Source organism: Pinus tabuliformis, chromosome 2_1 (assembly GCF_031772625.1).
Source record: "Pinus tabuliformis cultivar Carrire ecotype Pingquan chromosome 2_1, CPIR1, whole genome shotgun sequence".
Taxonomy (NCBI): Eukaryota; Viridiplantae; Streptophyta; class Pinopsida; order Pinales; family Pinaceae; genus Pinus; species Pinus tabuliformis.
The window spans coordinates 810,754,092-810,765,921 of record NC_142299.1 but is presented as its reverse complement, the minus strand read 5'-3'; the positions used below and the strand labels follow the sequence as shown (position 1 = coordinate 810,765,921).

Here is an 11,830-nt window from a genome sequence, read left to right as displayed (position 1 = left end):
TTAATTTGTAACGTTTTTTGCTTCTTTTTAACGCTCAACTTTGCATCTTATTTTACATCTAGTTGTTGTCTTTTTTTGCATATAATTTGGTGCCCATTTATGTGTCCTTGTTTTTGCCCAATTTGATATCCTTTTGTATGCCATGTTTTGTTCCCTTCTTTGTGTCAACTATTGCACAATTTTTCACTTCTAATTTAAAACACTTTGTATGTCAATTGTTTGCATTTTGAATTAATTCCTAGTTTAACATCCAATTTTACTTTCAATTTTGCATCCATGGTTACATCCGCATTTGACTTCTTATATAGAGTATATTTTTCTTTACATATATGACCCCCTTTATAGATTCATAGTGAAATATATGATAGTTTCTAAATATCATTAAAGCAGATATCACAATTCAAAATCATTTGTAAAGAAATTTAAGAGAAATTGACAACATCCATCCAAAAAAATAACAATGTGTCATTAACAATTTTCAAAACATGTATAAAATAGCAACATAATACTAATAAAATCAGTATTATTTTTAATCAAAACAAGTAAAATTCAAATATGATTAAAAAATCAAAATATTTCATGAATATCGTTATTCTACGATAAATTAACAACATACATAAATCAAACTCATTGTATGATTACAAAATCAAAATGTCTCATTGATATAGGGTAAATTCACAACACCCATCTAAACATAACAATGTCATTCTACACAATAATTTCTTCATAAAAAACAATGCATGTGCATGCCTAGCTACCACCACCAAGATCATCCTCATGATCATCTTGACCATCCTCATTACTCTGATCCACATCATCACCAACACCGCAACTATCATCATCATCTCCTCCTTCACCACCATCACCCTCATCCTCATCCTCATCATCTCCTGATATATGTTGAACATAATTTGGATCATCGTCTTGGCAATCATTACCTCTAGCATTCTGACAAAAAAAATCAATATTACATGTTAGTATTAATTACATAACACAACGCATGTTTTTGTTATACAATGTTAACCATAAAATGAGGTAAGATATAATATCTAATAGTACTAAAAAATAAAATGAAAATATGGTTTAAAAGTATATTAGAAATCCAACTAAGATTACATACCATAGAGTCCATCCAAACAACAAATTCAACCCATCTCTTTTGCTGCAGCACCTCCTTTTCCAAATGATTTGGAGGTCTTCCATATTTTAGTTCCTATCAATCAATAAATAGGGAGAAATTAGATAACAATGACTTTCTTCTAGTACAAAATTTATTAAAAAAATATCACATGTTTAATATACTTACAAAGGTTGTTATCAGTGCTTTTAAACCTTTCTGGCCACTACGATGAGTGACTTTTGTCTTGGTTAACCTCGCCTTGGATGCCTTGTCCTTAAACATAAACCAATTCAATTTATTTTCACACAAATACATGTCTAATATACTTATAAGTATTAATACATTCTAAATAATGTTTAATGAAAAATTCAATACCTGAATTTTTATTTCATATATCTTATTTATAACATTTTAATGATTACAATAATACTCTTGTTACTAGATATTGTCAGAAGAAATCTTACAAGACCGCTACCTAAGAACATTGGACAGTTGAATGCATTAGTTAACATGTCTGAAAAATTCTATCTTCAAATCTAGATCCATCTCATGTGATTCCCGTATGTGGTATAAATTGTCTTGAAGGTACCTGCATCATTCGACACAAAGCTATTCAGCACAATCGTTAACAAAAAACATCACAACTGCACAATATGAATGGTGCATCAAAATTGGCATTCACACGTCTAAGGTCTTTTTGGCATATCTGGTGTGGGTATAAAAGGTTTCCATTAAATCTCATAAGCCTTTTTAACTATTATAAATAAACCACTAAAGTAAAACAAACAAATCAGTTATAAGAACTGAAAAGAAAGCTTGAAAAAAGATTAACATTTTCTAAAAGGCAAACACTAGAACACACTTCAAAATACTTTTCCTTAAATAATTCTTCCACCTGGGATCAAATTTGAAGGGCATGGGCGTATTTCAATATGAAGTCATACTATATTTTCAACCTATGTTGGCAAGTTAAAATTAATGTTCCACCAACACTCTGGGACAGGGAGACGCATGTTTGGGGAGATGCACAGGGGGGACATGTGGGAGTACCCTCAAATTTTAGGGAAAAATAGGGGGGACAGTTGGATATGGGGGTATATAATTTTTTTAATATATATATTTTCAATAATGAAAGCATAAATACATTGATCCGTACATGATTGAATTAAATAATGAAATACACTGATCCATACTCATCATTCATACTAATACATACATCATTCATTCATACACCATGAGATTCAATAATGAACTAGATTGATCCATATTCATCATTCATTATTCAACATTCTAGAATCTAAATTGATTTAAAAATTAAATTCATCATTCATCATTCTAGATTCCAGATTCTAAATTGATTTAAAATTTAAATTCGTGATTCTAGAATCTAATTAGTACTAACCAAAATAGACTATAGTAGATACTTAAGCCTGAAGATTGGAATAGTAAATTGATATAACTCAAACTCAAAAAAAGTAAAGAGTGAAAGTCAAAGAATCAGTCTAAGGTCATCCATATCTAAAGTCAAGACTTGAAAGTTAAAATTGACGATTAAAAATGGCCAATGAGCATTTTAGGAGTGCCATGGAGGAGGAGGTGCAACAGTTAACTGGTAAGTCAAATAGTGCTGCGCAGCAAGCTGAGTAGACATAAGCTTGGTAACTCGAATGAGTGAGTTAGAGATTGCAAATTAGTTTAGGTTTTGATATTTGTTATGTGTTGTTCTTTTTAATTTTAATTTTAATTTTTTTTTTATGGTTGTTTTATAATTTTTTTTAATTTCTATATTACAACAGTTACTAGAAAAAAAATTAGTTAATTATTATGTTTAGCACAATTGCAAGTCGTGTGGTAGTACTAAAATAGGATAGATAAACAACACTGTTTTTTATAATCACTACATAGTCGAATTCCTATCAATCTTATGTGGAAATGATGTAGCTTGAAGTATCTAAATGCAGTACCAAAGTAGAATTGATACCAATAACCAAACAAGGCAGTGACAGCACAAACAAAATTTGTTGTAGCATCAAACTACATAACTGTATTATCTAAATTTTTTCCTGGTAGCACTCTCATTTCCGTAAAATGTTTTTAATTCCAATGAACAAAGACTTGCCTGACTCGATAACGAAATTGTGTTCCTTTGACATCAACGATTTAGAAAAGGATTTAGAAAAGAATTTAAAAAGAACCAATCATAGTAGAAGGATCATTACAGGATCTAAATACTAAAAAATAATCACCATAAAAGAACACTAAACATTAAAAGTTAAAACTAAATATTGGAGTATCTAAAGAACAGAACCTAATTATTGACAAAAACTAGACATTAAATGAAGGATCGTGGGATCTATGACCTAGTGCCGATAAGAATACAAAATCAACTTCTGCATTCCCCTCATGACCCATCTGGATATGGACTTAAGGAGACCAGAACCAATCTTAATAGATTAATTACAGGATGTAACTGCACAAGCCTAGTACTCCATGAGTCTATCCCCCATCTGCTTATACTAGATATAAACAACACGTTTGTAGAAAGTTAGAAAAATACATTGTACAATCAGGTTGAACTCAATACAGATTCAATTGGACCTACAACACATTCCAGCCACAAAGCTGGAAAGAGCACAATAAAAATAAAAGCAAACATTGAATCTTATCACTGTTGTGGATTTTGTCCTTAGAATGACATGAGACATTCCAAATATGATGCCCAATCTGATATGTTGGCTCTTCTAGCATGGATGCAAAGAGAAAGCAATTACAGTACTTGATCTGTTTTTTATAATATAAGACTATATTTTGCTAAGAAAACAAAGGTATACAAAAAAGCCCACATGCATTACACATCGAATATCATTCCTTCGGGAAAGCCCTAAAAGCCAAGTGTATGTGGAGACTAATATCAAAAGAGGACCTCTGGAATCATATTCACATTCATAGATATATTGAGCCCAATTCAGCAGAAGACTGGATTGGAAACCCAAACAAGTCAATCAGCAATGCATCCATATTATTGAAAGTACTGACTATAACATTCCCTTTAATAGGCAGATTGCTGGCATGGAAGGTTTGCAATGAGGCTAAGGCGAAGATCAGTATAGACCCATGGATAAGCAGTGGAGCTGAGTACAAGCTGCCAGAAGAAGTGATAAACTCTCTTCAATCTAGACCAGGCAGCTGGACCAGGAAACTCCTCCATTTGCCAGCAGGATTGGAATAGCGCTGAACAGAGAGACGACTCAAAGGCCAAGAAAATATTCAATCAAAAGGATTTATAAACAAATCAAAAGTGTGCCATGCCTATATAAAAGACTTTGACTCTGATGATGAACATGTCTGGTCTAAAATCCAGCCTTGGGGATTTACACTCCAAAGTTAGGATAAGAATCGTGTACCCTGGACAGACCAGAATGCACACTCTCATGGTGGAAGCGCATCTGGATAAGAACCTTTCAAAAGTTCATTATTTACATGCAGTTGGCAATCTTAAATAGAGCACCCACATAGGAAGTTCTTAAGAGAAGAAATGGATCAAGTCCAAGCAAATGTATCATGTGTAAAAGAGTTGAAAAGAACATAGACCACTTACTGATATTCTGTCCTTAATAAAGGAAATCTAGATGGTTTGACAAGGATAAAGGACTGTGGACAAGGAGGTTATGCTGAAGAGTGCTCTAAAAAGTGGTAGCAAAACTCAGTCCTCAAAGGCCTTCCTCTAATAGTATCATGGGGAATCTAGAAAGATAGAAATGTTGAAATCTTTGAAGACAGGTATATAACTCTTTCAATGTGCCTTCCAAGGTCAGTCAATCTTCTCAAACTTCAAAGCTTTTTCATCAACCCCAACATAGAAAAAGTTGATTCGTGCTCCTATGGACAAATCTGGAAAATGGGGATTACTTTGATGGAGCTAGTCAAGGTACCCCCCAAAAAAGGGAAGCCATACGTGTTCTCTATCTCAATAACTCTCACTGTATCAGATTTAAAACAGATTTAGGTGAGGATCAAATAACTACACCGAGCTTATTTCCCTAACAATACTCTAAAAGCTAGCAGCCCACAGTGGCATTTAAAAAAATACCAGTGTTTGTTGGCTCATTGTTGTTAGATAGTGTACCCCAGATCATCTTCTACTAGGTTGGAGCACACATGGCAGATCTGGGCACCTTATATTACAGCAGCATTACACAAATACATGCAACATTAAATTCCAAACAGCATAATGATCTGTTGGTGAGAATGTAGCAATAAATAGACAGTAGGAGCACATCACAAATTTTACTATTCCAGCAATAAGGGCACACACATGCATGTATGGACCAGCCATAAAAAGAATAAGATAATTTTATCATTATACTTCAGGTTAAAGATAAAGTGCTAAAGTTAGATGAGTCAGTTCTGTTTTATTTTTCAGTCTTTTTGAATTCATTTTTTATCAGTTAGATAGAGCACAGATCCAGAGATCTAAGTAATATATCTATTTTTATAAACCCTAGGTGTCACTTATAAGAAAGAGTGAGAGTATGGATCTGTAATAGGGTTAGTTTTAGTTCTTACACAAAATCCTTTCTAGCAGATTTTTATTCAGCAGTATTGGAATAGCAGTAACAGGTGTTTTTGACATTGATCTGTGTGTTCCAATGTATGTATTCCAACTGTGTTTGTAGATTTTAGTGAGATTCAGATTGCAGTTTTGATTAGCCTCTAAATTTAGACAGTGTTAGTTTCCACTAGAAGAAGAATCTGTTTACAATGAGTTAGACAAAAATTCATGATGGTATCAGAGAAAGGTTTGTTGAAACATTCTAAAAATCCTTGAATAGATAGTAGGACTGCTACCTATGAAAGGGAGCTGTCAGGAGGCTCCAGGGATCGGATGCTGTGATCCATGCTTGAGAAAAGCACAGTGAAGTTTCAAGTTGTCGGGTTCTTTGTTAGGCTGCTGATCTGTCTTAACTTTCGTTTAGGCGATATTCCAATGCAGTAGTATGGCTACAGTCAATCTCAAATACATGGACAGATTGGAAGGTACCTCTTAACTTCATCCCAGGGAAGTCTCAGGTAACCAGCCTGCATCCATCTTAACTACAGATCTTCCAAGCATTTGGCGGGATCAAATTTCTTTTCACTCTAAAAGAGGTTTGCACCTCAATAGATTTGATCCCTCTCGACACTCGATAGATCTGGAGTTAAGATGGATCTAGAGTGAGAAATTATTCTTACATAAGAATACCATTAGCAAAACCATGGGTTGTCAAAACCACCAACAATAAATTGACTATTTTACCTCAAGTTTATTTTAATTATTAATTTTATTTTTTATTTTATTTTTTTTTAATTTTATTTCATTTCCATTTTATGCAATTTGACTGAGTCAAAATGTTTACATATCAAGACACGACATTACAACATCTCTTCCATACCAGGCTGGTGAGCGCCTCTAGGCACAAAGATATTGTTGGAGTAGGATTTGTCTAACTTCATTGAGAAACTGGTTGTAGAGCCTCCCAAACCTGTGTAATTAGTAAATCATAAAAAGAAGATGGCCAAGGTCAAGTGAGTCATACTTGAATCTATGAAGGATCATTAGATCCCTCACATCACCGAAAAGACCACAATAAAGTACATGTTTGATGCTCTAGTCACTCTATCAGAGTGAGAACAACAAACAGAAGACATTGCTAAGAAATAAGCTTAATCCCTGCAAATGAGTAAAAGGATATTGTAGTTTCCTACTTAATGAAGATTATTGATCTCCATGATCAGCTTGCAACAATTGAGAGGAGGTGAAGGGTGAAAAGCTAGTACTCATTGCATTAAATAGGTCCTGTTCTTTTTGGAAACTTTTTGGCTATGACATCTAGGCCAAAAAAAAGTTAAAACTTCCCATTTTGAAGAGGCTATGGAATGACTTCAACTAGAAGGAGCAGAATGTTGTCCCCATTAGTAAGACGAAGAAGGGCAACAAGAAAAGAGGAACTAAGAAGTATTAAAAAGGGAAGAAAGAGAAGCCAGGTTCTTGTAACCAGGGAAGGAAGGACTTGAGCCACATCAAGTGCTTCAAGTGTCAAATGTTTGGGCACTTCGCTTCCAATGTCATCAAAAGAAGGGGAAGGGAAAGCAACTTGTAAAGAGTACAAAAGCATCAGCTCAGGTGGATGAGCTTTCATCCAATCTCGAGATACACTTCTCAATGGTCTCATGTCTGTCATCTGACATCATGTCTGATGTGGACTGGTATGTGGACAGTGGAGCCTGCAAACATACAACCTCTAACAAGAGTACCTTTAGTAGAACTTGGTGATGATGCCACATATCCAGTTGCAAGAGTGGGATCCATCAAGTGATATCCTTAAGCTTTCTAAGTTAATGATGTTTTGTATGTACCTAGCTTAACTAAAAATCTCTTTCCAATTTCAGTGATGATAGATCCTACATATATGGCTAACTTTGAAGATCAACAAGTCCTCATCCTAAATTGCAAGGGAATCCTATAAGAACTTTAGGGTATGATATTGACAACATGTGTGAGCTTTGACAAAAGAGACTAGGTCACTTGCACTAGTGAATGTTGCCAATCTTGAAAAACATGGTGTGGGCATTGCCAATATTCAAGGCTGAGAAGAAAGGTGTGTGCAAAGGTTGTGCACTTGGCCAGCATGTAAAGGATGTTTTCCTGGCAGTAAACATAGGTCAAGAGGGGTCTCTGACCTAATCAACTCAAATGCATGTGGGCCCATCTCTTCAACTTCCTTATCAAGTAACATTTACTATGAATATTTTATTGATGATTCTTCTAGGAAGTCCTAGACTTAATTCACAAAAACCAAAGGAGTTTGATACCTTTTGCATGAAATCAAGAATCAAGAAAATGTTGATAGTTCCCTACAACCCTCAGTAGTTTGGGGCCTTGATTCATGATCTAGTTCTGCTCATGTGTCTCTGTGTATAAACATGTCTCATCATTGTCTATATTTTGAATAGGTATCCTCACAGAATTTTGAAGGATAAGACTGGAGGAATTCAGAAGCCTCAAGTAACACATCTTTGAGTTTTTCAGTTGTCCTATCTACATTCATATTCCAGATGGGAAAAGGACCAAGTTGGAACCTTCTAGTTTGAAGGGCATTTTTGTAGGTTAGAGTGAAACCTCAAAAGCTTATAGAATATACATTCCATCTCAACATAAAGTAGTTGTGAGCAGAGATACCAAGTTTGAAGAAAATGCATGGTCCTCTAAGTCTCAAGAACCTCCAATAGTGACCATGGAGGCAGAAGAGCTTGGTATCCCAAAAACAGATCTGCAGAAATAAAAAAGATCATGAAACGCATACTTAGATCAGCAAGCTTTTGGAAGTGCAAGGGGTGCCTCTTTACCTTCAAGTTCAGCTAGAAAGCCTAGATGGCTAATCTAGACATTAAAAGAGGCAACATAGTAAGTTGGTGCTCCAACTACTTCCCTTCAAATAAGCCACCCTCCTAAAAAGTTCCCTAGTTATGTTGTACTGATATCTTTCATTATTGAAACAAAACCTTCTAGTAACGGCAGTAAGGAAGCAAGTACTGCAAAATGCCATGATGGAGGAATACATCTCCTCCTAAAGAATGATGGGTAGGAGATAGTGCCTAGACTAGTGGAGAAGTCAGTATTTGACTCTAGTTTTTCTTACAACAATCATGCATGGTTAAGCATGCACCAGATAGCAGCATATAAAACTGCAAAGCTCGGTTTGTGGCTGGACGGTTCTCCCATTAAAAAGGAGTTGACTATGAGGAGACTTTTGCTCTTGTTACTAAATATACCTCTATCAGATTTACTATGTCTTTCACAACAATCTTCCACTGGATTTTATATCAAATTTATGTAAAGACAACATTTCTTAATAGGTTGATTAAGGAGTTATATGAATAAACCAACCAAGAGGCTTTTAGGTGAATAGGCTTGAGACCCATGTTTACAAGTTGAAGTAGGCCCTTTATGAGTTGAAACAGGCACCATTTGCATGGCACTCCAAGATCGATGAGTAACTTTCAGATTTGGGTTTCACTGAGACAGATGCAGATTCTAATTTTTACAATTTGTTAGATCATTCTAATCTACTTGTTTTAGTCCCATATGTAGACGATCTTACACTCACAGGAAGTTAAAAGGAATCCACAAACTGGTGCAGGGCAAAATTGGCAAGAGAATTTGTCATGACTTGAAGCACTACTTGTTGGCTCTAGGTGTGTAGCAAAGTGCAGGTGAAGTGTTCCTTGGACAGAAAAAGTATGTAATTGAAATTCTTAGAAGATTTCAAATGATGGACTACAAACCCATGGCTACTCCAGTGTATGCAATTGAAATTCTGATGAGATTTCAAATGATGTACTGCAAACCCATGGCTACTCCCCTGTGGTAGTAAATCCATTGTACTTTGCTGATTCTAATTCAGATTTGATGAACATCTGTATACAGGGAATTGATAGGTTTCCTCATGTACTTAGTTAACACAAGGCCTAACATTTGTTTTGCAGTCAACACTTTCAGTACATGGTGCAGCCTAGGCAAGTTCATCAGGTTGCCACAAAACACAAGTTCTAATACTTGGAAGGGGGCAGTGCATTTTGCACTGAGATATGTTAGTGATGCAGCTTTTTATTCAATGATAATGGAATAGCATTAACAGGGGTTCTCGACAGTGATCTACATGTTCTGTGCATGTTTTCTAACTGTGTCCGTTTATAGGCTCAAACGACATTCAGATTACAGTTTCGATTAGCCTTTAAATTCAGACTGTGCTACTTTCCTGTAGGAGAAGAATCTGTTAAACAAGTGTTACTAAATTCATCAGTTGTTAGTAATTAGTAATTAATTGGATGAATGGCAGTAGTAGAAGATGAAATCAAACGTTCTGTTCGTTTTTATTTCAGAGTGCTTTGAACATGTCTACAAAGAATTAAATGGTGAAGCAGACACCTTGAGGAAGGAAGGACTCAGTTGGCTGAGGGTTCAAGGTTATGAAGTGAAATCAAGGATTGTCATATCTTACACGAACATATTTCTGCATCCTCGAATGGGGATTCTTATGACAGTCAGTATTCTGAAGATGATCCAAGTGCCTCAAAAGAAGAATTCTGAATTTTTGACAGTCTAACAGCAAGACGAAACTTGGTTCAGGCTAACTAATGCAACCTTCAATCCACATGCTCTCGACCCTTGATTATGGCAACTTTTGACCATTTAGAAAATACAGTGTTGGACATTACAAATTTTGACCTACTTCGGCCACCAATAATGATTCAGAGTTCTTTAATTCAGCCGCGACTCTAAATAATTTCTCTAAGTACTGCAATTTCTTTGATGCAGGGTAGATTGGCTACATGTGATTTGTTTCCACTGGCACACCAATCCGCTCCAGTGGCCTCGTCCCTTTATGTGATGTTCACAACCGTCATAGTTTTGAACCTTGGCCCACTACCAAAATAATAAAGGATCGACTTTGCATTTCAGGAAGGGATTCATCTCTGCTCACAACAGTGATAGTTTTAACCCTTGGCCCACTAACAAAATAATAGAGAATCGACTTTGCATCTTAGGAAACGATTGATCTCTAGTTGGTCTCCTGAACTTGACTGTGAATCTAAAATAATTAACTGGAAAATAATAAACCAATTTAGGGTGATATCCAGTACCACCAAAGATGGAAAATGTTAGTTAGGGTGAAAAGAATTCTTATAAGTTACTACAGCTTTAAATTTTGCAAATAAAAATTAGATATGCTGTCAAGAATCAAGTTACAGGACCCTTCAATCAATATCAATGCCTTCTTCAGGCTTAGCAAAGAATGTATATTTTCGTTCTGATATTTCTCGAAGCTTAAAGCATTTACAGAATGTATCTCTTTATACTCGGATGAAATAAAAGATTAGAAAAATTGAGGGAAAATATATCAATATCAATCGATATGTAAGCCAATAAATGCGCCAAAAAAAACACAGATTGAAAAAATATGCCTGCTGTGAGTCTGTGAAAGCAAATATAAGCAGCACCTCTTCTGGAAAATGTGAAGCGGAAATACAAAACAAAAAAGACATCGTGATAAGAGAATATGGGTTGAGAGGGACAAAAGAAATCAAGGCTTAGACTCACCTCTATCCGATTGCATATGAGGATCTGAACCAGCCGCATCGGTTATCCAAAAATGCACCTTTGTCCGTGCACCGATCAAGTCAATCCGCCGCCTGGAAAGAAAAATAGCACAATGCAAAGGGGGTGTGGCGTAAGAGGCCCTCCTGAAACCCCTCGGAGAAGGATATATCTGCGGACCTGAAACCCTACATCCGATATAACAACCCATTTTAAGATATAAATGTTTTAAAAAGTTAAAGAGCATTGTCGCTGACCCTGAAACCCTACATCGTATATAGAACTAGCATTTGCACAAACCGGTGCAACGTCATAGAAGTAGTGGGATATGGAAGTAGGTTTGTGCAACGTCATAGAAGTAGTGGGATATGGAAGTAAGTAAAAGTAATATTTTAGTAAAATGTTAAATATGTGTTGTATGAATTAATAATTTTATTATATAATTAATAAAAGAATTAATAGAGAAGGGTTATTATTTTAAAATTTAGAATATAATTATAAAAAAAAAATTGAGAGGAAATATTAGTTTTAAGATAAAAAAAAAATTAATTAAAAAGAGCGTTAAATTTTAG

General features: G+C 35.2%; 1 protein-coding gene across 2 annotated transcripts; it reads right to left on the bottom strand.

Annotated features, from left to right (window-relative positions):
* Positions 1 to 581: 581 nt before the first annotated feature.
* Positions 582 to 11,381, bottom strand: LOC149203061 (uncharacterized). 2 transcript variants are annotated; one of them, XM_089400088.1, is made up of 5 exons: positions 11,262 to 11,380; positions 1,585 to 1,709; positions 1,307 to 1,393; positions 1,121 to 1,213; positions 582 to 948 (listed from the first exon to the last, which is right to left on the bottom strand). In XM_089400088.1, exons 2-5 carry the CDS (start codon positions 1,630 to 1,632, stop codon positions 751 to 753), a joined length of 426 nt encoding a protein of 141 aa, XP_089256214.1. In that variant the 5' UTR covers positions 1,633 to 1,709; positions 11,262 to 11,380; the 3' UTR covers positions 582 to 750. The 2 variants fall into 2 exon arrangements, with proteins under 2 accessions (XP_089256214.1, XP_089256215.1); XM_089400089.1 differs by lacking the exon at positions 1,585 to 1,709 and having other exon boundaries at positions 11,262 to 11,381.
* Between the last annotated feature and the right edge of the window lie 449 nt (positions 11,382 to 11,830).

Coding starts and splice junctions, on each gene's coding strand:
- LOC149203061 (XM_089400088.1), bottom strand. CDS start 1,632: ATGTTAACTAATGCATTCAACTGTCCAATGTTCTTAGGTAGCGGTCTT. Junction 1,394..1,584: donor TGTTCTTAGGTAGCGGTCTT/GTAAGATTTCTT, acceptor TTTATGTTTAAG/GACAAGGCATCCAAGGCGAG. Junction 949..1,120: donor TTGTTTGGATGGACTCTATG/GTATGTAATCTT, acceptor TTTTTTTGTCAG/AATGCTAGAGGTAATGATTG.